At 40.1% G+C, this 24,377-nt stretch overlaps 1 protein-coding gene across 3 annotated transcripts in view; it reads right to left on the bottom strand.

Moving 5' to 3' along the window:
• Positions 1-24,377, bottom strand: part of tbc1d22a (TBC1 domain family, member 22a) — a 185,375-nt gene that overhangs the window by 90,095 nt on the left and 70,903 nt on the right. For all 3 annotated transcript variants that reach the window (XM_057323906.1, XM_057323905.1, XM_057323907.1), the window contains exon 8: positions 21,639-21,753. In XM_057323906.1, coding sequence (XP_057179889.1) covers positions 21,639-21,753 — 115 coding nt within the window. The remainder of the gene's footprint in view (positions 1-21,638; positions 21,754-24,377) is intronic.

Below are 24,377 nucleotides of genomic sequence, written 5' to 3'. Positions count from 1 at the left end.
TCAAGTGCTGTAGTTTAGTGAACAGACATCCAGCTTTAGGCCGACCACTGCATTAGCGTGCCCTTAAACGCCGCTGGTTCTCTACACTCTTTAGGACGCTCAACGCAGCCGGATGTCTGACAGATCACAGCGGAGAGCAAATATGGAGTCTGATATCTGCAGTACGGCAAGAAAAGAAAGGGTTTGAGTTTGGGTCTAAATGACCTCCAAATGGCAGACAAGCTCATCGTGCTTTCACATAACGGCCTTCCACTTTGGATTCAAGGTGCTCGCGGGGCTTCCTAAGTGTGCGTGTGTGTGGGCTGTAATAAGGCAGTGTTAATCTCTCTAGTTGTGAGAGCTCTCTCCAAGCAAAGTCCCTTAACAGCACTTCCACTCATCACAAAACAAGGACACACAAAGAGGAGCTGATGAGAAGATTAAGAGTAAAACAAGTCAACAGCACCTCCTGTGGTCAACTATAAAACTGCCAGCAAAGTATGGTTTTTCGACCTTAGTATATCTTACACAGTGGCCCCCAAAAGTACTTGGACACTTTAGATGCAAATATAAATGTAGGTCTATCACAGCTTTAGATAAAATATAGTATAAAACCAATGGTCATTTCATAGAAAAATAGCACAAGCATACAAAAAGCAGATATTATGCTTTAGGCAATACAACAATTGTTTTAAAAAATAAATGCAGTACAAATTGAAACTTATTTGTTGTCCACTGTTGCTAGACATTAATATGTTAAAAGCTAATGTGTGAAACTACACCTGATGGTTATTCTGTGAGGACATATATATAAATATAATGAGAACTGCCTTTATACACATACCAAAAATTACCTTGACATCAGCTGCCTGTAGAAATTTTGTTATGAACAAAGCTTTTGCATCATTTGTTTTCAGATGCCACTTGGTTTGATTTTAGCTTGTTTCTAATATTTATATTCATACATTTGAGCTTGTTTACCTATAATATAAAAGTTGTTTTACCTGCTTTTAAAGGGATAGTTCACCCAAAAATGAAAATTCTGTCATCCCCTATTTACAGCCATAATAAGGAAAATAAATACCATGGGAGTCAATGTACATAAAAAATCAAAGTTGGTCTCGTTAGATTCGGGGTGGCATGCCGAGACGAAAGATATCAAGTTCCCTTTCTGTTGGTCTCTTGACGTTGTGTCGAACCGACAGATGGGGCTCGTCTTGAGAACCTATCAACTTCTGAATAGCTTAGAAAAGGCCAATGAAATTGGCGAATGAAATTTGCATGCCGGACTCCGCCCCGGATATCCGGGTATAAAAGGGAGATGGCATGCTGCATTCATTCACCTTTTGTTCTCCGGAGCCTTCGTTTCTATGATCGACTTCGAGACTTCAAGCTCTACTCTGAATTACTGCTGGAATCTTCCGACGTGGTGCAGCAGACTGTCCCTTCCTGCAACGACTTCCCCTGGCGTCTCAGCGGTTCCAGAGGTGTTCGAGACTTCTAAAAGAGCTAAATTTCTCCAGCGTGGCATGTCCCGCTGTTCTTGTGGGTGTGATACTCTCATCGAGGAGGGGGACGGACACAATGTCTGCCTCAAGTGTTTGGGTCTCCAGCACACTGAGGCAGCCTTCGTGGATACGTCCTGCCCGCACTGCGGGCGGATGGCGATTCAGACACTGCGGTCATGGGTGGCTGTGTTCTTTCGGGAGCCAGCCACCACCTTGTCTGCTTCCCGTTCCGTGACAGCAGTGGCTACGGCCCCACCCTCCGCTACGGCGAGTGGCAAGGGTGATATGGGGATTATTGTGAGCGTAAATCCGTCAGCCAAGCGCTCACGGATCGCTCGCACCCCGTCTCGCTCATCTGACCGTTCCCCAAGAGCCGGTCCCACCCCATCTTGTTCCGCAGCCACGCAGTCGGAAACGATTCGTGATGACGATGAGATGTCCCTTGCGGCATCGGAGGGTGACCTACTGGCATCCGACCCCGACAATTCCTTGGAGCTCCCTCCTTCGGGGGAGTCGAGCCTAGGAAGAGGCGGACGTCGAGATGTCAGCCATGCTTTCCCGGGCCGCCGTGAGCATTGGGCTGCAGTGCACCGCACCGAGGAACTTAGTAAGACCTGGAACGCCCCCTTTTCGGCTCGTTCACGTCAGATTAGTTCTGTCGCCCTTACTTCCCTCGATGGCGGGGCAGATAGAGGCTACGTCGAAAGTGCCCCAGGTGGAGCGTGCAGTCGCGGTGCACCTGTGCCCGCAGACGGCGGCCACCTGGAGAGTTCAACCTAGACTCCCTTCCAAAGCATGTAAGATTTCTGCATTTCTGGTGTCGAGGGCTTACACTTCTGCGGCCCAAGCTGCCTCCTCTCTCCACGCCATGGCCATCCTGCTCCCCAGCAGCCCCGGCCGTCTTCGACGCTGCCTATGGTGCCCCCGACCCCGGCGGCCCCTCGGAAGAGGACATCGAGGAGGAGACCACTGCCCCGTCAGCAGCCGTCGCGGAAGCAGAAGCGGCCCTGACGGGAAGACCCCAGGGAGATTGACACCATCGGGCCTGACCCCAGCAAATACATCGCTGGTCGGTCAATCCGGGACAGTCCCTGCACCGTCCCAACATCTGCTAGGTCCCTCCGGGGGCCTAGCGCCCAACAAAAAGAGTTCCCTCTCTCTCCGGGTGTTTTTCACAGCCCTCACCCTCTGCACGACGGTGTTCGGCAACCCAACGTTGCGTCACGGCGAGACGCAATGTCGAGCATACTTTGCAGCCCTCAGCACTCTCAAATCGACGGTGCGTGGAGCTGCATCGCCAGGCAGGTAAGTCAGCAGAGCCGATCTCCTCCCCAGCGGCCTCCCCACGGTGAGGGATCCGCACTGCCAGCCATCGAACCACCCCCCAAGGAGGTCGATGAAGCAGATCGTACTCCTAGCCCCCATCTCGGCCCCTGGGAGCCTGGCTAGAGCTTCCCAAACCGTCACGGTGGCTACGGGATACGATCAGTCTCGGCTACGCGATCCAATTCGCCAGACGCCCGCCCAAGTTTTGGGGCATGCTCTCAACCTCAATCAGAGGCAAAGATGCTCCCATGCTTCGGGCCGAGGTCGCCACCCTTCTGGTGAAGGAAGCGATCGAGCCCGTCCCTCTAGCCGAGATGTCCAACAGGTTTTACAGCCCGTACTTCTTCGTCCCCAAAAAGGACGGGGTAATGCGCCCCATTCTAGATCTGCGTACCCTGAACAGGCACCTACACAAGCTGCTGTTCAGGATGCTCACGCAGAAGCGCATCCTGGCATGTATCAGATGTCAGGATTGGTTCATGGCAATCGACATGAAGGACGCGTACTTTCATGTCTCCATTCTCCCTCGTCATCACCCGTTCCTACGGTTCGCTTTTGAGGGGCGGGCATATCAGTACAGAGTCCTCCCTTTCGGTCTGTCCCTGTCCCCACGAGTCTTTACGAAGGTTGTGAAAGCCGCCCTCGCTACCCTCAGGGAGAGAGGTGTACGGGTACTAAACTATCTCGAAGACTTTTCAAAAGCTCTGGGACCCCCTACCCATCCACTGGACGGTTATAATTACGCATTAATGCTCACGTCTGACACACCCAGGCCAGTCATCGTCGCTTCGCTAGAGATTGTGACGCAGCACAGCGCCGTGGCGTTTTCCATAGGAACCCCATCTGTCGGTTCGACACAACGTCGAGAGACCGACAGAAAGGGAATGTCTTGGTTACGGATGTAACCTCAGTTCCCTGATGGAGGGAACGAGACGTTGTGTCCTTCATGCCACAACACATGCCGCCCACTGCAGCAGTCGAGAGACGCTCTCAGGCTCCTCAGCCCAAAGGTGAATGAATGCAGCACGCCGTCTCCCTTTTATACCCGGCTATCCGGGGGCGGAGTCCGGCATGCAAATTTCATTCGCCAATTTCATTGGCCTTTTCTAAACTAGTCAGAAGTTGATAGGTTCTCAAGACGAACCCCATCTGTCGGTTCGACACAACGTCTCGTTCCCTCCATCAGGGAATTGAGGTTACATCCGTAACCAAGACGTTTTCCCATGTCTGCCATTTTGGGCATAGGCCATATTGAATAATGTAGTAAAATGCAGTATAATATGAACACATTAGTGTATAATTACGAAACTTGGTATGGGTCATCAAGACAGTGCCCTGACAGAGCCCATAAGTTTCAGGCCAGTGTCACCTAGTGGTGAGAAAATATGTTTACAGGCCTATAACTTTGTCTGTGTTTGACGGATTTTCATTGGATTCAATTCCTTAAATTCCTGAATTGTTGGCAAGTCCTACGATACCAAACATGCCAGGTTTCGCCTTAAGGTTTGCCCAGTATCATGTTGTAGTTCTACAAATAGAATATCTACGCAACCGTTACTCCGAACCACCATAGAAAACACTAAAACTTTAGCTGGTTTACTAAATGTCTCAGGCCACATGTCAAAATGTCCATGGGAAGTGGACTAAAAAAAATGCAAAAAAGTTCGGTGACATTAAATTGTTATGCTTTTGTGAGTTTATATGCTCATAACTTATAAATATATTTTCACTATATTTGATACGATGATTCATAGGCACAGTGAGGATACCCAAAATATTTAGTAGGGCTGTGACACTTGGTGGCCTTATTATTAGGGATGGGCGATATGGCCCTAAAACTCTATCACGATAATTCTTGGTATTTCTTGCGATAACGATAAAAATGACGATATATCCATAACGCCATCCACCGCTGTTTTTTGCGTCAAGTGATAGTAGCTGCATGTAGTCTAGACCCTCAGAAAAACAAATATTATCAAAAAGTAAAACTTACCCCAAATCAAACAGCTCCTAAAATATACCTACAGTATTTTTGTAAATATAAAATATAATAGTGAGATTCGACTTCAAAAGGTTATAGTAAAGAAAAGTTAAATGAACTAAAGCTCAATAAACAAATCATGTCATACCTAAAACTGTATATATTCTATTGTTGGGTGGAAACGATCGATCGCATCACGCTGTCAATCACTCTCTCTTGAACTGTGTGAACCTTCTCTTCTCACAGCAACATACACTGAATCTGTCTATGACTCGCGCTACAGAAAGAGAAAAAAAAAAAAAAAAAAAAAAAAAAAAAATAAAAAAAACAAAAATTTAAAAAAAAAATAAACGTATTTAAAATAACGTAATACAAACTCGCATTTTGTACTGTATGTAAACAGGCAGCAGTGCTGTGCGCGCTGTGTCGCTATGAAAGCACATGTGGGCGCGAGCTGTGCACGGGACGCTCCGTTCATCCTGTATATAACAGGCAAGAAATCATATTAAACAATTTGCGCACGCGCGCATAACATCTAACGAATGTTTAAATAAATACTTTTAGCCAAACTAAATGTTGTGGTGTAACGCATTATGACTAGCAACGAATACTTAACAAACGAATTAAATAAAACGAAAGTGAAACTAAACATTAACTCGGATGCATCTACAGTGCCAAACTAAACGAGATTTAGAGCTCGTCTTTTAGTGCAAACTCTTTCTCAGCTACACATCCGCCCTCCGCTATACCCGTTTTAGCTTCACATATGAGCTGTGAATGGGTCTCACAAAGAAATACGTCATCAACTAGAATTTATCGTTTATATCGCGTGGGGAATTTCTACCGGTATATCGCAAACGATATAATATCGCCCATCCCTACTTATTATTAAACAAAACCTTAAATTGGTTCTGGTTGACTTCAAAATTTTGTCAAAGTTTGTACATATCATCATTGGCACATCTTGTTCACCTCATAGAAATTTGGTGGCAGCACCACTTATTGGTCAAACGTTATAAGCAAGTTTATAGTGTTTTAAGTGCTTTTAGTAATCGTTTTCTAGGCAAGGAGGACATACAATTTTACATCTGCTTTTCAAAAACTCCTCAGAAATGTCCACATATATGGTCTTATGTGCCTTGTAGGGCTTGACCCCGTAATTGCTGCTTGCAGCTATATTTTACAATATTATAATATGTGTTGCATTAACACGATATCAATAATAACGGTTATTAATTTCATGGTTATCATACATATCGGTATGTCGCAACACCTACATTTTAAATCACGGATTATGCCCCACTGATTTATGAGTATAAAAATATAAAAAGCTGAAATGGACTGAACATAGTATAACTAATAAGGTTAAAAATAATAAGGTTTACACAAATGCATGCATGCGTATTCACAAAAACAGGTGCTTTAATCCGTGACCACGGATCCACCCGATGAGGTCACCATAACACCATCTGTCTGAACACATGCAACAGAAAAAAGCAGATGTCTTTAGAGATCTGTTCGTGGTTCACTGTAAACACAAACACTTGAGCAGACTATAAACCTGCTGCCTTTCTCAAGAATTCTCCCAGAGGTCTCAACTGATCTAAAGACCTCAAAAGCCATTTAAGATTCTTGGACAGAAAACCTCCAAAACAAATTAAAGACTGTTTGAAGGTTCCTAAGAGGTTAAGAACATTTACAGCCATTCAATATTAGTATTTATTTGGTTTGCAAGCACTGACAACATGAATACCTGTCTGCTACCTTAGCCCTCTAACTTAGAATAGTCTCTAAGGAAGGGCAAGGGATTCCGCACCCTAGTTGTTCATCAGCCACACAGTGTTGACAACATTTCAGGATGTCATTTTCTTACAGCTCTTGAGAGATTTACAGCTCATGTGTTGGCCAGAAAAAAATCCTATATACAAAACTTAAGTGGCCGTAAGGATATAACCTCATCCCAGCAGGATGAGGTTATATGCACAAACCACTCCCCAACCCCCCCCCCACCGTCCAGTTGTTCAACTATTACAAAAAGATCACAGATAACTACATTTTATTCAAGAATTAAACAAAGCTAAGAAATAAACCACTAATAACACAAAACATTCCATCTGGAGATATAAGCACTTGGGCTGCCCATCACTTCCTGTTAACTTGTTGCTTATTCCTGTGTAAAGAAGAAAAGGCTCTTAGGCATTAAAAAACAGCCAGCTGCAAGAAATCCTTATTAAAAAAGTCGACTTCAGGTTAAAGAATGTTACAAGCACTCACAAGCCTATCAACGATTAAGCAAGACAGCCCAAAGCAGCATTTCCACCTACAGGAAGTCACTGCTACAGTTCTCTCTGATGGATTATGCATTTTGACCCGTAGGGTGTTCTAATCCTATAACCCCGGTACCGCCCACTACCGCCCACTGTGTTGGCTAATGAGTGTCGAACGGAATGTGTAATTGAAGGCAAGGTTAATTAACATGGGAGTCAACTCTGCAAACATGCCATTCCAACCGGGCAAAATAATGAGCACTGGGTTGGTAATTATGGTGCAAAACTCGTAGCAGTGAAAGACAAGGTGTAGATCCAAGCTGTGATTTATGGAGATCATCAACGAGTCGTAATGATCAAAATGTCGGCAGTAGGAGAGGAACAATGGCAATCAGAGCAGATGAAGTTTCACAAGCGCTTACTGGAGGCAGTTGGTGGAAGGTCCGAAACAGCTTCATTATACCACATTCCGAAAAAAACATTCCAGGCAAATACCAACAGGGCCTTTCAAAGTGCCAAATATTCCCTTTGTGTCATAATTAGGAAAGATGCCTAATTACATTTTTTTGGTTCAGTCACAGAAAATTAATCACAGCGGTACCAGATGTAAGTTACTGAAAAAACGACACAAAATTATTGATTACCAATGTGTAAAGTAAATTTTGAGTGAGTGGTGCTTGCTTGATCAAGACTCACCACCAGGACATTGTGGGTGGTTGCCAGCATGTTGTTATGCCCACACTTACTGTATAGGTGCCCCAAGTAGTTTTTGTACATACAATTTCTGAGTGGTTTCTGGGTTGACTATGTAGTCTCCATGAATTCGTTTCATTTGTTTCAACATTACATTTCGAGAACAGAAGTGTGAAAGGTAAAAAAACATGAAATCGGATTTGTACATGATAACATTATATCGGATTTGTACAAATCCGTGTTAAGATGCATTCATATGTAGTCTGAAATTCTATTAAATTAACATTTCTAGAAATCCGTTTCAGTCTGACTACTCTGATCGGATTTTGCACAGCTTTTTTGCATGTCACATTTTCACACAGAGTAAAAGATAAACATGTCAGACTTCTGTGATGGTTTTGCCTAATACCTACCAACACAATTTTATTGCCATAGAAACCAATCTAAACAGCTGTGATCCACAGTGTAGACCGTTAATAACTTGGATGAGACTTAAAACATCATCAATTCTGGAATGACAGCATGAAGACCGATATTCTTTTCATGCACCTTGCGATCTTCAATGCAACCTCATTGAATACCGTTTTGTCAAGTATCCAGTGAAAAAAACTGTACTGTAATTCTGATTTGATTTGATCATTGTGGTATGAGTTATTTGCCAACTTAAAACTCTAAGGACTGCGCTTATTCAAATATCAAAGTTTGAGCAACAGTAATAGTGAGTGACGCTTGCCTTTGCAAAAAAACACTAATTAACCCTTTGTCCTCATTAGGAGCTAATTTCTTTTCATTACAGAAACCAGATGTTTCAGTTTATTAAATATGAGTGAAGACAAAATGCAATAGAGAGCTACTATCCCTTAGTGCAATCTTAAAAAATGAAACCGTAAAATGCTGCTCATATGCATTTCAAGTGTGCAAAAGAAAATGACTTGACTTAAAAACAAATCAATACCAAGTGGTTTGATGTAACGTCTGCATGTAATAGAATTACATGGAAAAGCTTTTGCTATTGTCTGGCTGGGTAAGGTCCATGAATTCAAGTCTATTTAATAATATTCTGCACAACTGCAGCAGTCTTGTGGGTGTCTCAAAACTATTTAGAGGGCGTGTAAATGACAAGTAACAACAGAAATCATTAAAACGTATTTTTGTACACATCTTAGGGTCCAGTTGTCCAATACAACCAAACATATGCAACAGATTGGGTTCATTCACTGCTACTACAGCATTAGTGTTAGTGTTCGTAAGAGCTTCAGCATTGGGCTAAAAAGAAGTGAATACCCTGAGAGTGAGAGAGAAATACGATGTCAGATTAGCCCATTAAACAATTAATTTGCTTTTATTAGAAGCGTAAGGGGTATCATTACATGTACTGTAATGGAAAACTCATGAGCCATTAAGACTACGGCCAGACAGCAATAGTGCACTTTCAGTTCTTCTAAATTGATTCCAAATAATAAATAAAATGGATAACAAATAGAATTATTTAGTAACATAGCAATACATTTACACGGATGACTGCGTTACGTTCCCATTAAACACAACGAACGCTAAGAAATGGATTTTGTTAATTGTTATAAACTGCACCAAGTCGAGCATGACACGTTTCAGTGATGTAAATGAACCGAAAGTGATTTCTCAGAATGAGGATCTGCGCCGAAATTCAATTTATAGCTTTTTATAGCCAAGTAATTAAACTAGATCCAAAAATATTCAATAACTGTGATTAGTCAGAGAAAACGAATGACTTTATGACAGGGCAATTTTTCCAGATCATTCTTAGCATTTTACATTCCGAGCCGAGCAAATTGCAGATCACAAAACTAGACATAGCCTAGCTTGTGGTGAAAACTGAAGAAATCAAACTGTGCATCAAAGTTTTTTTTCAGTTTTTTATAACGCTAGTTACTGTGCTGTTTTTGAATGAGTACATTCAAGGTATCATTTTTTGTGTACGTGTTTCTGCTTGGAAACCAATCCACAACCTTTGCGCTACGCAATGCTCTACCAATTGAGCTACAAGACCATGTGTTAATGTTATTTAATTTTAAAACTTGTTAACATGTTCAAGCTTGCCTATCAAAACCTTCAAAAAGTGAAACGTTAAACCGGTTAACAAAGTACTACACTTTTTGTGACTTCACAGTGCCGGTATTTTTTGTCAACAAGACAAAAAAGTCGCAGTGGGAACTGGAGAAAAAGAGAAAAAATACCTGCCAAGACATCTCAGGCATCCCAAAGCAGTCACTTAACAACTCGTTAGAACAAATGAGGAAAGTTAATCAGACCTGCATTGAAATCAGCACCGCGCACAGTTCTTCAAAGGGAAAAATCCGGACAAACCGATACTCATTAGGGCCTCAATTGTGGGTCACACACCACTAACCGTTCAATTCAGCCGTGGAGCCCTGTGGCACTTAGTCGATGATCGGTCCACAATGGCCTTCCCGGAGATGGGCAGAAAGCAGGAGTCAGCCGTTATAGGGTGAGTGAACCTAATAATGCACATGCCGTAACAGACGTAGGCTATTGGGAACCTATGAGTTATGCGATCCAGGATGCCTCCGGGGTGAATAAATGCCCAGTATCCAGCGGGAACTCTCAGGCAGATGAGTGTTTATCCTCTACTGAGCAGCGTAATGTAGAGTGGTTAATGCTGTATCTGGCAGGGTCCCTCCTGCTCTGCGAGATTCTCTGTCTTTCTGCACCTGCCAAGTTTGCAACATTTGTGTAATTGCATCATGCCACCCATTCATGGTTAAGCATTCAGAATGACAAATTGTCAAATGTGTTTACATTAGCGTATATGTCAGCGGTGCTCATTGTCTTTAGGGTGTCATAGATGATGTTGTCTCTGCTCTTGGCCTACAAGACCACCACTGGTTCGGCATTCACTCGCTAATACAGACTTATATACCCGCCAGATCCCTACACTATGCAAACGAACAACGTCTTGTAGTGCCATCCCAAAACGGAAAAAAATCACCCACACGTACCTTCTCTGGATCTGTCCCACATCTGTGGAATGATCTGCCCGCTGCTACAAGATCAGCAGATTCTGTGGCCATCTTTTAGAATCGGCTGAAAACACATCTCTACTGTCAACACCTGACCGATTAGTACTGACTTCTATATCTTTTCAACTCTTTCTATCCTAAAAAAAAATCCTTAACTTTGTATACTGTGTAGGCTACAGTATATGAGACCAGTTTTACTGCACTTATGCTATGTTGTTCCAATTGCTTCTATTGTTTACCTCATTTGTAAGTCGGTTTGGATAAAAGCATCTGCTTAATGACTAAATGTAAATGTTGTCTAATGCTATGGCTAAGAGGTGTTTAGCAGTGACGATATTATTAAATGTACAAACACACTTCTTCAATGTCATTATTTGTAAAAGTCTAGTCCTTTGACTAGACAGATCGCAGTGGAATGGAACAGTATGCAGCCTTCTGTAAGCATTCTGCATATGTGACTCCAACACACATGTATGTGGACATCATTTCTGCAGTTTACACTACATTTACATTTATATGCATTTGGCAGACGCTTTTATCCAAAGCGACTTACATTGCATTATACTATGCATTTTGTTCTTAGTATGTGCAATCCCCTGGTATCGAACCCATGACCTTGACGTTGTTAGCGCCATGCTTTAACCACTGAGCTACAGGAAAGCTAGAGGTTTGCATTTCACAGTCATGTATAGTACAGTAAATGTTTCGGTCCAACTGATTTGTACAACGCTGGTTTTGCTAAATTAACCAGACCTGCATTATCCAAATGTAGATTGACTACATCCAACATGTTAACATGTAATCAAGCTGAAATTCTGTACCCATATACCAAAAGACAGATGTAAAGCGTCTTTGAATGTTATGTGCCAGCTCACAAACATGACACAACATGGGTACATCTTTAAAGGAGTAATATTGCACGGCTAAAACGAATAGTATTGTTTGTTTTAGATGTAGCGCAATGTGTATACACCATTTAAAGTTTAGAAAAACATTGTATTTTCCACATACCGTGCATGTTTGTATCTCCTCTTTGTCCCGCCTCTCTGAAACGCGCTGATTTTTTACAAAGCTCATCGCTCTGAAAAGCGAGGTGTGCTATGATTGGCCAGTTCACCAGTGCGTAGTGATTGGTCAAATACTGCAAGCATTTCACGGAAATGTAACGCCTCTTACCATATTCAGAACATCAGGTTCCAAAGCAATTGTACTGACAGGCGATACAATGTCAGCGGTACTTCCCTATCAATTCGAGCACGAATCTGATCCGGAAAATGAAGATGATCAAGCCGATACATCAACTGTGCCAGCGCGACTCGAGCAGGATGTCAAGGATTGGTAAGGTTTGTAAAAAATATATTATGTTAAATAGTTAAAAACTATAGCTAACTGTTTTACCTTTTATATACGACATTATAAGACTATAAACAAACAACCATACAGAGTTTGTGTGAGATAGAAACAAGCTCGCATTACAGCAGGGAATGGTAACACAATTAATAATGCACTACACCTCTCGTCGCGACATAACAAAGACAATAAACCCCATTATAAACATGACATTTGTTGCCTCTAGTTGGAACATAATTACTGATTATTAGGACTTATGTTGTCATTTCGCTACGTGCTTGTCTGCATTTACGGATCACACAAAGAACGAACATGCGCTACAAACACACAACAGACTCAACTTGCATTAGTTTAACAAAATATTTTACAATGAAAATATACTTACAGGCTGCGAATCTGAAGCGCCAGACTTTCCTTGCGAAGTTTTTATGGTTGGAATGGCCCCACTTTTTAACCAAAGCTTTCGTGCATAGCCGGTCTTGATCTCTCCCAGGTTTGTGAAGCATTCGTCGGTGAAATGCGCTGCACAAACTTGAACATTCTGATTGTACTTCTCTGGAACAGTGTTATAAATAAAATGTAACCATTCCGTTTTAGTCGTCTCATCTTTTGGCAAGGCAAACAATGACTCTTTCTTTTCGCAAAGAAACACACATGGTCTCCGCGACATGGCTGCGCTGGCGACGATAAAATGAGATTTACAATTACGCCCACCTTAGCTACATGTAGATTTGGGCGGTCTTAAGTCAAATCATTACACCTCGTTACACGAGGCGTTTCAGGCAACTCTGGTTGAGCATTGCTTTAAGATAGAATGCATCTTTTGTTCCCACACTTTCATTTCTGCAATTTTACGTGTCTAATACATGCATGGGCAAATTATAACACACCAAAAACACAGAAAAACACATACTTCTGCCATTTGACCCCTTTAATTNAATATATACTGTATATATATATATATATATATATATAGGGATGAATAATGCAGCTTGAGAATGAAGCTTGAGAAGAACAAAATATTTTTATGTATCCGTTTTCTTTTCAATAATGAGTTTCATGACATAAGGGTGAGTAAACAGTGACGACATTTTCATATTTGGTAGAATATGGCTTATAGCTAGACCTAACAAAAACCCACAGTGGATTAGTCTTATTTTATTTATAACGGCTCACGTAAATGTACTTCTTGTAAAACAACCTTCAGATCAGAAATAACGGCAACCAACTTGTCAGAACTAAGCGGCTTCCATCTAGTAAAAAAACTCTTAATCCCCTCTTCCACCACGTATTCTGGTGTCCGTAGTAATAGTTCATCCAATCTTCCAGATCTTTAAAAAGTCCAAGCAGTGAACCATAGTCGCCCTCCAGAACTCTATTCTGGGAGGATCTATACCAAAAGATGATGCAAATTACACCATCTCCTTCCAGAATCAATAGCATGCCACACTCCTGCACATACCATTTCATCACACTCATTCCTTTTAATTATAAAACTCTACAGTGGCCTAATGGGAAAAGAGCTCTGGCCTGAAGAGCGGACAGAGAAGACAAGGCGAACGGAACAGACAAAGAACAATCCCTTCCAGGACAAAGCATTCGGCCGATTGGATGACTACTTTCATGAAGAACAGCACTGTAGATTAAAAATATCGATAGAAAAGACATATGAAGCATAAAGAGATATGCAAATGAAGCCACCTGGTTAAAAGAATAATGAATGAGGATATTAGAAGAGAGCTATGATTTTATGCTTTTGTTCGTACTGAGAATAACAGCTAAAACAGATTTTGAAAATGTTAAATTTATGAGAAAATTTATGTAAAAGTGAGTACAAAATGAAAAATGCCCAAACCCCTCAGGAGCATAAGAATCTAATAATACAATTTTGTTGTCTCTTTTTACATCCAAGCTTATTTAGAATTGCAAGCTCCATTCAGCTTGCTACGCATTTTCAGTGTGCATTTATGAAATTTTCCATTTTCAGTCAGTCTATCAGAAAACAATATGTTGTTGACAAGGTCACATGCTGTTGCTTACAAATAAGTCGGCATTGGATTTGAAGAAGTTTGAGAAGTTTATAGTATCGTAATACTGAATATTTCACTTTCCACAAAACAAAAACAGGTTCTCACAACACGATTACAATACTTCTCATAATGCTTATCACAATATTTATGAAATAAACAAATCATAAAATATAATAATGCTATGTTAAAATTTCAATTCAATGAGTCACGCTCAAAATACAAGCTTGGGTAGGAGAAAAGTGTAACCATGGTGGATCTTAAAGGCTGAAATACACTACACGACTTTTAAAATCTGAACAGATTTTTTTAAAAACTAGACATCACACACTTGCAGACTTTTTGAAAGTTTGCAGAGGAAAAACAGGGCATCACACACTACTCGATAAAAAATCTGCACAGACTTTCTGCAACAAGTCCAGACTGAAAATCTGAGCAAAAGTCTTGAAGTGTATTCCAGCCTTAAGGGGATAATTATCAAAAGATGAAAAATTTTATCACCATGATGACATTCAAAACCTTATGACTTCTTTTCTGCAGAGCACAAAAGGCGATATTTCTTAAGAATGGTAACCAAACTACACTGGCCCCTATTGACTTCAGTTGTTTTGACACAAAACCGCCGAGACATTTCTAAATAAATTTTGTGCACAGAAGAAAGAGTCATATGCAGGTTTGAATGACATGAGTGTGAATAAATGACAACAAGTTTGATTTTTATCATCCCTATAATGCAAGATGTTAAACAGGTGCACCACTTTTGTTGGAGTGTCAACCAGATGCCGGGGCTGAATTATTTACAATAATCAATACATAATACTTGTGCAGTACATACACAAGATCAATAAATAATTAATCAATTCATTAGTACTGTCAATACTAGTATATTGCCACACCCTATTTGTATGCCTTGTATTGACAGCGATAATCTAATAAACTAGATAAACCTCCATCGAAGGGTCACGTAAAACAAAACAACCTTGCCAATTAGCACCAATTGTCAAATGTCTGACTCTGTGGGATTACTTTGAAAGAAATAAAAGAAACACTTTTCAATGCAAATTTTCAGGAGTTAGCTTTGCTGCACAATGGCTTGACTAACATAAAGAAGGTTCCCTGCAGTCTTGCTACCAGGACGAATCAATAGCATTGAATTTAACTTCAGTGGTTTAATTCCATCACGCCCTGGCATTCTAAATGCAATGACTCGCAAAGCTGATTAGCAAATTCATTTGTTAGGGAGCAAATGCTATTCAAATATATGTTCAAGGCTCTGTGCTCAAGAACTGCACAATGAAGATTTTTCTTGTCTTCAGCTGCATTTATTTACAGGCGTAATGAAAATGATTGTTTAATAAAGCAAAGCCCTAACAGCAACGTACACTCGAACAACAGACTAACTGGCCTCTAAATTAGCCCCGTCTTCATACCTTTTTAAAGAAGGATTCAAGAACGATCTGTGGCTTAAAGAAATCACACAAGTCTGCTAAAAGTAATTCATTATTACACAACTCTTTCATACTCCACCGCACTAAATGGGGGCTTTTTCTTTGAACACGTCAGCCTATGTTCAAGAACGAACTCACTATGTCTTTTAGCAATGCAGCAAAAACAGAGTATTAGTCTGATCCTTACTGCTTTAAAAATAGTGTATTACCGCTTATGGCTGGGTATCGATTCTGATGGTCCGATTTGATTCTATTCCGATTCACAAGCTCTCGATTCGATTCAAGTCAATGATTATAGATTTAATACAAATCCTATAATCCTATAGATATTTCTAAAAAAGATCAGTAAACATCAGATTACAATGGTGTATTAAAATAATAAACGAAGAGCCACAAACCTGTATATTAACCTTTATTTTTGGGTATACGTGGGTATATTGAAACCGTCACAGACCTTGATCAAACATGGTCAGGTTATTTTACATTTAAAATATAACAAACAAAATTTTACAAAATTAGCTGTAATATGAACAGCTGCCTTTTATGTGAAGGTGATGTTAAATTTGATGACACACACATATCTGCCATGTTAATTAAGCAATGAATGAACGATAGATATGCTCCCTGTTGTAACATCCAGCCGTTGTAAAAATAAAAGTGACGCCTAGTGGATAGTAGTTAGGGATGGGCGATATGGCCCTAAAACTCTATCACGATAATTCTTGGTATTTCTTGCGATAACGATAAAAATGACGATATATCCATAACACCATCGACCGCTGTTTTTTGCGTCAAGTGATAGTAGCTGCATGTAGTCTAGACCCTCAGAAAAACAAATATTATCAAAAAGTAAAACTTACCCCAAATCAAACAGCTCCTAAAATATACCTACAGTATTTTTGTAAATATAAAATATAATAGTGAGATTCGACTTCAAAAGGTTGTAGTAAAGAAAAGTTAAATGAACTAAAGCTCAATAAACAAATCATGTCATACCTAAAACTGTATATATTCTATTGTTGGGTGGAAACGATCGATCGCATCACGCTGTCAATCACTCTCTCTTGAACTGTGTGAACCTTTTCTTCTCACAGCAACATACACTGAATCTGTCTATGACTCGCGCTACAGAAAGAGAGAGAAAAATGCGGATAAAAGAAATCTAATTAAATAATCCATGCTTTTATACGCTCATTAAACGTATTTAAAATAACGTAATACAAACTCGCATTTTGTACTGTATGTAAACAGGCAGCAGTGCTGTGCGCGCTGTGTCGCTATGAAAGCACATGTGGGCGCGAGCTGTGCACGGGATGCTCCGTTCATCCTGTATATAACAGGCAAGAAATGATATTAAACAATTTGCGCACGCGCGCATAACATCTAACAAATGTTTAAATAAATACTTTTAGCCAAACTAAATGTTGTGGTGTAACGCATTATGACTATCAACGAATACTTAACAAACAAATTAAATAAAACGAAAGTGAAACTAAACATTAACTCGGATGCATCTACAGTGCCAAACTATACGAGATTTAGAGCTCGTCTTTTAGTGCAAACTCTTTCTCAGCTTCACTTCCGCCCTCCGCTATACCCGTTTTCGCTTCACATATGAGCTGTGAATGGGTCTCACAAAGAAATACGTCATCAACTAGAATTTATCGTTTATATCGCGGGAAGACTAATTCCTATCGTGTGGGGAATTTCTACCGGTATATCGCAAACGATATAATATCGCCCATCCCTAGTAGCAATAACATTCACGTTAATGAATGTTCAGTGCTTGCGGAAACATGAAAGAAAAAATAGATAGTATAAAAGAAAATATAGTATAGTATAAATATTGAATCGATTAATCGATTTTTCAATTTTTTGCCCAGCCCTATTACCGCTTTTCCAGTACTAATTTTCCATACAGTAAACTGCTTTTTGTAACTATTGTTTGCATCCACATCTTTTAAGTGGATCATCTGCAAGGAAATATCCTGTAAGGAATATTTACATTTCTACATTTTATGCATCTGGCAGAAGCTTTCATCCAAAGTGACTTAAGGCTAAAATACACCAGAAGACTTTTGTTCAGATCTTGCTGCAGAAAGTCTGTGCCAGTCTGCAAATTTGATAAGTTAGTGTGTTTCTATCTGAAACTTTCAAAAAGTCTGTAAGTGTATGATGTCTAGTTAAAAAAAATCTGTTCAGATTTGAAAAGTCTTGTAGTGTATTCCAGCCATTAGGTGCTGTTTACATTAGCATGTTGTTATATGAAAACAGCATTTAAAACGAAAACGATCCTCATTTATACTGCCGTTTACACTACACTACCGAAAACGCATGTCACAGGAACATTCAGGCATGCGCACACAAATGTAAACAGTTGTATGTGCATACATACAAGTTGGTTGTTGATGACAGTTGGTTACTAGCCATGATGAAAGAACACGATGGTGAGGAAAAACAAGGAAGTCTTCATGTGGATAGATGAGGTAATCCATGTTATTACCGAGTGAGCTATTTAAAAGCATATGGCTCTTCATTCTCGCTCGCGTTGCTGTAATACCAATGTGTCGATCAGTGTACGCAGGCTGCCTGAAGTCAAACAAGCCTGTTGTTCACACGGTCGTTGCGAGGCTGGTCATTGTCCCCTTCAGGTAGCATAATGGGTCATATGACAGGGGCTTAACGAATCAGAGAAGCAAACGCAATGACACAGACGACCCAATCAGTAAGCGAATGTGGGCTACCAAGCCTGCGTATTCTAAAGTCTCTAATTTATTCCGTTTACACAGAAATGCAACCCCGAAGTTTTCAAACTAAAACGGGGTCTGCAGAGTTTCCAAAAGTCTTCGTTTCCGGGGGTCGAAAACTCGAAAACGGAGTAGTGTAAACGCCAGGCGTAACCGTGGCAAGAGTTATGCATTTTTAAAGGAAAACACACTAGTATAAATGCCGCCTTATAGTGCATTAAAGGTACAGTCAAACCAAAATTTATTCAAACACCTTCAACATTAATCACATTATCACAGTTTATTCTATATAGTTTATCAAATGGCAATAAAATATGACAACTCGGAGTTAACCTCTGTCAGAACAAATTCATCTTGATAATGTCAGATAACTAATGGATTGGGTTGAATAGCTGTCAGCTGTTAAATTTAAGTACCAGTGTTTCCAATATTGGGCGGGCCCAAGTATATTAGGCATCACATTTTGTATTTTTTTTTATCCTTCCGTGATAATGACTGTATCATTAATCGATTAACTAATGCTTCTGTGTCTTCTCTCTTTCCTGACTTGTTTGATGTCAGTGGCGTAGCGTGCACTCTCTTTCTCAATGAGCTCCATGTCTGTGCGAGCCCTCGGCCTCTACCAATGAGTTTGGTGTGGTGTGCGCGCTCGCATAGCTCCATGTAACAGTGTATTAGTAAAAAACTATCAAAAAATAACATCCGGTGTCCAAATATTTTTTGGCTTGACTGCATATATATTTCCAGTGTGTTTTTTAGGAATCAAAGCCATGACACTGCTCCACCAATTTAGCTGCAGGAACCACATACAGTAGTATAACACACGTGATTCAAAACAACGATTTACACAAAATATTCCCTTCACTGTCCACTTTACAATGCACTTTACATTGTCTTTTTTAAATGTTGCAGTGTTTCTGTTGTTTGTACTTGTTTAATTAGTTTATTTTCAGATAACTGTAACAATAAAAACATCATATTATACTTGTTGTCAAAAAAAAGCCCTTTTATAGAAAATGTCAATAGCATACACCTTTTTGTTGGCAGTCTGAAGTGTAGCCAACTAATTATGGAAAAAATAGCTCACCTACTTAAATTTTTGAGCAGCTGTTGCTTTGGAAGCTACACTTCCAAAGATGCATTGCCAACTAAGCTGACCATTCTTGGCATTGAACGTGCGGCATAATGCAGGCATTGATGGATATAGGTCTCTCACCACAGTCGAACTATGATATTTTGCTGCAGGTTGGCCTTAGCAGTCAGCACTTGGCTCAAAGAGCCCACTTTGAAGGACTGTTTGTCACACATGGCACCATGCCTTATTGCACCGGGTGGAACTGTGGGTAATTGTGGGTTGAGAAAGTAAGAAAGTAAGTAACCCACTCACAGTTATATTTTCCTCCAAACACTGCTCTATATACAGAGAAAGTTCACCAAAACAACTTAATGGGGGGAGAACTGGAGCATTTTTCATCTTCAGACGTTCTTGTTGTCCTCTAACAAATATGCAGATATACAAACACCCACGCATACAAAACGCATTGAAACAGACTGTACCTTTCAGCAAAAGAGCAATTAAGTAACTAATTTTCGGTATAAAGGCGCTGGGGGAAACAACAGTCAAATGTAAAGGAAAAAATAAAAAGAGAATCAGAGAACCCCTGGACTTAGGCCTGAAACACACACTGTTCATTTACTTGACCACAAATACTTGTAAATACACAAGCTCAATTTCACATGTCACCGTATTCTAAAATACTTTAAAATACAATTCTGGAAAATGCAATAAGAATCCTTTCAGACAAAAAGATTATCATCAAAAGTTTAGCACCAAGACAACAGCAATTAGGATAGCCATAACAATACCGAGCAACCACACCAACAAATGATGTTATGTTTATTCTAGGCTAAGTTTCGCATTTTAAATATGCACGCCTTAAAAATTTTAATTGAATTTGATTGGTCAATATGTTATTGCTTCCTCTCTTTTGTTATCATTATAGTTGTGGTGTCAACTCCGTAGTTTTCTCAAATTTAGAACGAATTTTTCAAACATTATAGCTATTGTTGTAGTTTTGGTGTGAATAGCCTGCAGTCATTTATTTTCAATAGGTTTACACGTTTAGTTTGAAAATGATTCACTTTTAAAACAAGCTGTCAACACTTTCAGTGTTTTTTCAGGCAATACGATAAAGGCATATTTCGCAAAACTGCAATGGAAACACTTTTTGTCGTATTTACATGTCATGTGGCGTAAAAAAAAAGTCACATGACCATTCGCGGTATGTTTTGGCAGAACATTTGGAAAGATAGGATGTAAGGAATTCACATTAAGTAATATCTTAGATGATGGCCCAAATGCAGGAAAACGAGAGAGTGCAGTATTGAGATTTATTAGGAACAGTGAGATAATATGAAAATATATAAGGAAATATAGACATCTCTCTTCACTCTTTCATCACAGTAGGTGGCACTATACTTTAAAGTTTGTTTGCAACCTGCCATAAAACGTACAAAGAAGAAGTACGGCCAGAATGACTTATCGCGAGAAGAATTAAAATACACTTTAATCGCATATCATTATTTAATGGAAACGCAGTCATTCCGCGATATTGTTTTAATCGACATGGCTCCCATTGTACAATGTGAATGTTTCTGGCAATATAGACAAATGTGATTAAACTTGAACAAACAAAGCAGTGCCCTTTGAGGCCTCAAGGGTCAGACATAGTCAAAACAAGTTAGAAGCAAAAAAACAATTTGTTCCCATCCACTGAAACATCTGCAGTGCTTGGGAAAAAACACTCCCACATGGTGCATCAACATTCTCACTGCACCTACACTCATTGCATGGTTCAGTTTATTACTGTCTCACAAGTTCATTCAAAAGACCCACCGGGCCTTTCAAAATCATTAGGCTGCTTTGGACTGCCTGTTTAGTTTAGTGGAGATCAAGCACTTATGCAATGAAGGTGGAAAGGTCAAAAAGAGGGAAAGGGCTGAGTGCAACTACACCGAGTGGCGTCTAAAAAGAAGGGCTTAAAAAGGGCAGGTTAAGAAAAATATCATGATGTTCAGACCGAGAAAAAGAAATTAAATTCATGCCATCGGGCTTATCTCAGTTGGTAAAACACCCACGCTGGCATAACACCAAGGGAACAATGGGGGAAAAAATGAATAACTTTCTGGGGGTTGACACAGCTGTGCTTGTTTCTGGGGTCTGTCAGGACATAACTTAACATACATATGGGACCTTTATATGTCTGGTATCGTAAAGGGGTTATCGACTCACCGATATACTCGAAAACATAAACAACGAAGAAGGGCGTCACAAGGTCATTGATCCCCTGAACGTAACCGCTGGCTGGATGCCGTATCGCCCAGATGAACAGAATCCGCTCAAAGATCTACAGGCAAAGAAATGAATATATCAGACAATGTATATGCATAGCAAATAAAATGTATATACATAACTGTTACATTATAACATGTGAAGTGTTACTGTTTGTATCAGAACGAGCTAACAAGGTCACACAAAGTGTTTTAATTAGAGACACAGTGGGATCAGCCACCCCCAACCACCAATCAATTAAGAAAATCAATTAAGCCTTCCAAGTATTTTAATCATTAACATCGCAACATTCAATAGTGCAGACAGCAAGGTGAGGAATTAACTGTGTGCAGCATGTCTTATTAGAGGGCGCTGTCTGCTTGTATATGGTGATCGTGTTATTGCCAAGCAGGATGAGTTCCTAAACCACTGAAATAACATGGTTTCAATGGTTTTAAGGTCAGGTCCGAGGTTGAGGGTGGGATTGGGTTAAGTGAATTTTTATTGTGCATTCCAAGCAATATGGCTTGATTTGATTAAGTAATAATTTACAAAAATATAGCTAACTAACACAAAATGAAACACAATGAAAATATACCACAATAAAAAAACTAATTTTTGAAAACATTAAATTAAATAAGAGTTATTTGTTTTTGCAAATGAACTCTTCATACACTTGGCACAAGGAGGATTTTACCCCCTTTCGAAGCACTACGATGGCTGACACAGAACTAAGATGTGGTCATAATTTTCGCTTCTTTGCCGAATGAGGGTGTATTTATGAAACGCTCTGTAGAGCGGTTTCTATGCTACTGTACAGTGTTAATTTCGTTGACGAAAACTACGATGAAAAGTATTCGTTAATGACATGTTTTCACTGACGAAAACGAGACGATGACTAAATAAAAATGAAAGCATGATAACGAAAACTAATAAAAATATACTGACATTTTCATCAACTAATAAAAACGAGACGAAAATATTCTTGTCCTACCTGGTGGACATCAGTTTGCGTGCATGTGCTTATCTCATATAAACGGTAGAGAGAAGTCTCTGGGAGAAGGGGAAGCACACACATACAGGTACTGGTCATATAATTAGAATATCATCAAAAAGTTGATTTATTTCACTAATTCCATTCAAAAAGTGAAACTTGTATATTATATTTATTCATTACACACAAACTGATATATTTCAAATGTTTAATTCTTTTAATTTGATGATTATAACTGACAACTAATGAAAATCCCAAATTCAGTATCTCAGAAAATTAGAATATTACTTAAGACCAATACAAAGAAAGGATTTTTAGAAATCTTGGCCAACTGAAAAGTATGAACATGAAAAGTATTAGCATGTACAGCACTCAATACTTAGTTGGGGCTCCTTTTGCCTGAATTACTGCAGCAATGCGGCGTGGCATGGAGTCGATCAGTCTGTGGCACTGCTCAGGTGTTATGAGAGGCCAGGTTGCTCTGATAGTGGCCTTCAGCTCTTCTGCATTGTTGGGTCTGGCATATCGCATCTTCCTCTTCACAATACCCCATAAATTTTCTATGGGGTTAAGGTCAGGCGAGTTTGCTGGCCAATTAAGAACAGGGATACCATGGTCCGTAAACCAGGTACTGGTAGCTTTGGCACTGTGTGCAGGTGCCAAGTCCTGTTGGAAAATGAAATCTGCATCTCCATAAAGTTGGTCAGCAGCAGGAAGCATGAAGTGCTCTAAAACTTCCTGGTATACAGCTGCGTTGACCTTGGACCTCAGAAAACACAGTGGACCAACACCAGCAGATGACATGGCACCCCAAACCATCACTGACTGTGGAAACTTTACACTGGACCTCAAGCAACGTGGATTCTGTGCCTCTCCTCTCTTCCTCCAGACTCTGGGACCCTGATTTCCAAAGGAAATGCAAAATGTACTTTCATCAGAGAACATAACTTTGGACCACTCAGCAGCAGTCCAGTCCTTTTTGTCTTTAGCCCAGGCGAGACGCTTCTGATGCTTCCTGCTGCTGACCAACTTTATGGAGATGCAGATTTCATTTTCCAACAGGATTTGGCACCTGCACACAGTGCCAAAGCTACCAGTACCTGGTTTAAGGACCATGGTATCCCTGTTCTTAATTGGCCAGCAAACTCGCCTGACCTTAACCCCATAGAAAATCTATGGGGTATTGTGAAGAGGAAGATGCGATATGCCAGACCCAACAATGCAGAAGAGCTGAAGGCCACTATCAGAGCAACCTGGCCTCTCATAACACCTGAGCAGTGCCACAGACTGATCGACTCCATGCCATGCCGCATTGCTGCAGTAATTCAGGCAAAAGGAGCCCCAACTAAGTATTGAGTGCTGTACATGCTCATACTTTTCATGTTCATACTTTTCAGTTGGCCAAGATTTCTAAAAATCCTTTCATTGTATTGGTTTTAAGTAATATTCTAATTTTCTGAGATACTGAATTTGGGATTTTCATTAGTTGTCAGTTATAATAATCAAATTAAAAGAAATAAACATTTGAAATATATCAGTCTGTGTGTAATGAATGAATATAATATACAAGTTTCACTTTTTGAATGGAATTAGTGAAATAAATCAACTTTTTGATGATATTCTAATTATATGACCAGCACCTGTATATTCTGTGTCTCCACGCGGGTTACAAAGCGTCTTATTTTCCTTCACGATCGCCGGTAAAA

The sequence above is a fragment of the Triplophysa rosa genome, linkage group LG24 (genome assembly GCF_024868665.1).
Source record: "Triplophysa rosa linkage group LG24, Trosa_1v2, whole genome shotgun sequence".
NCBI classification, from domain to species: Eukaryota; Metazoa; Chordata; class Actinopteri; order Cypriniformes; family Nemacheilidae; genus Triplophysa; species Triplophysa rosa.
The sequence above is the reverse complement of the archived record's forward strand: the minus strand, read 5'-3'. Positions and strand labels throughout refer to the sequence as shown.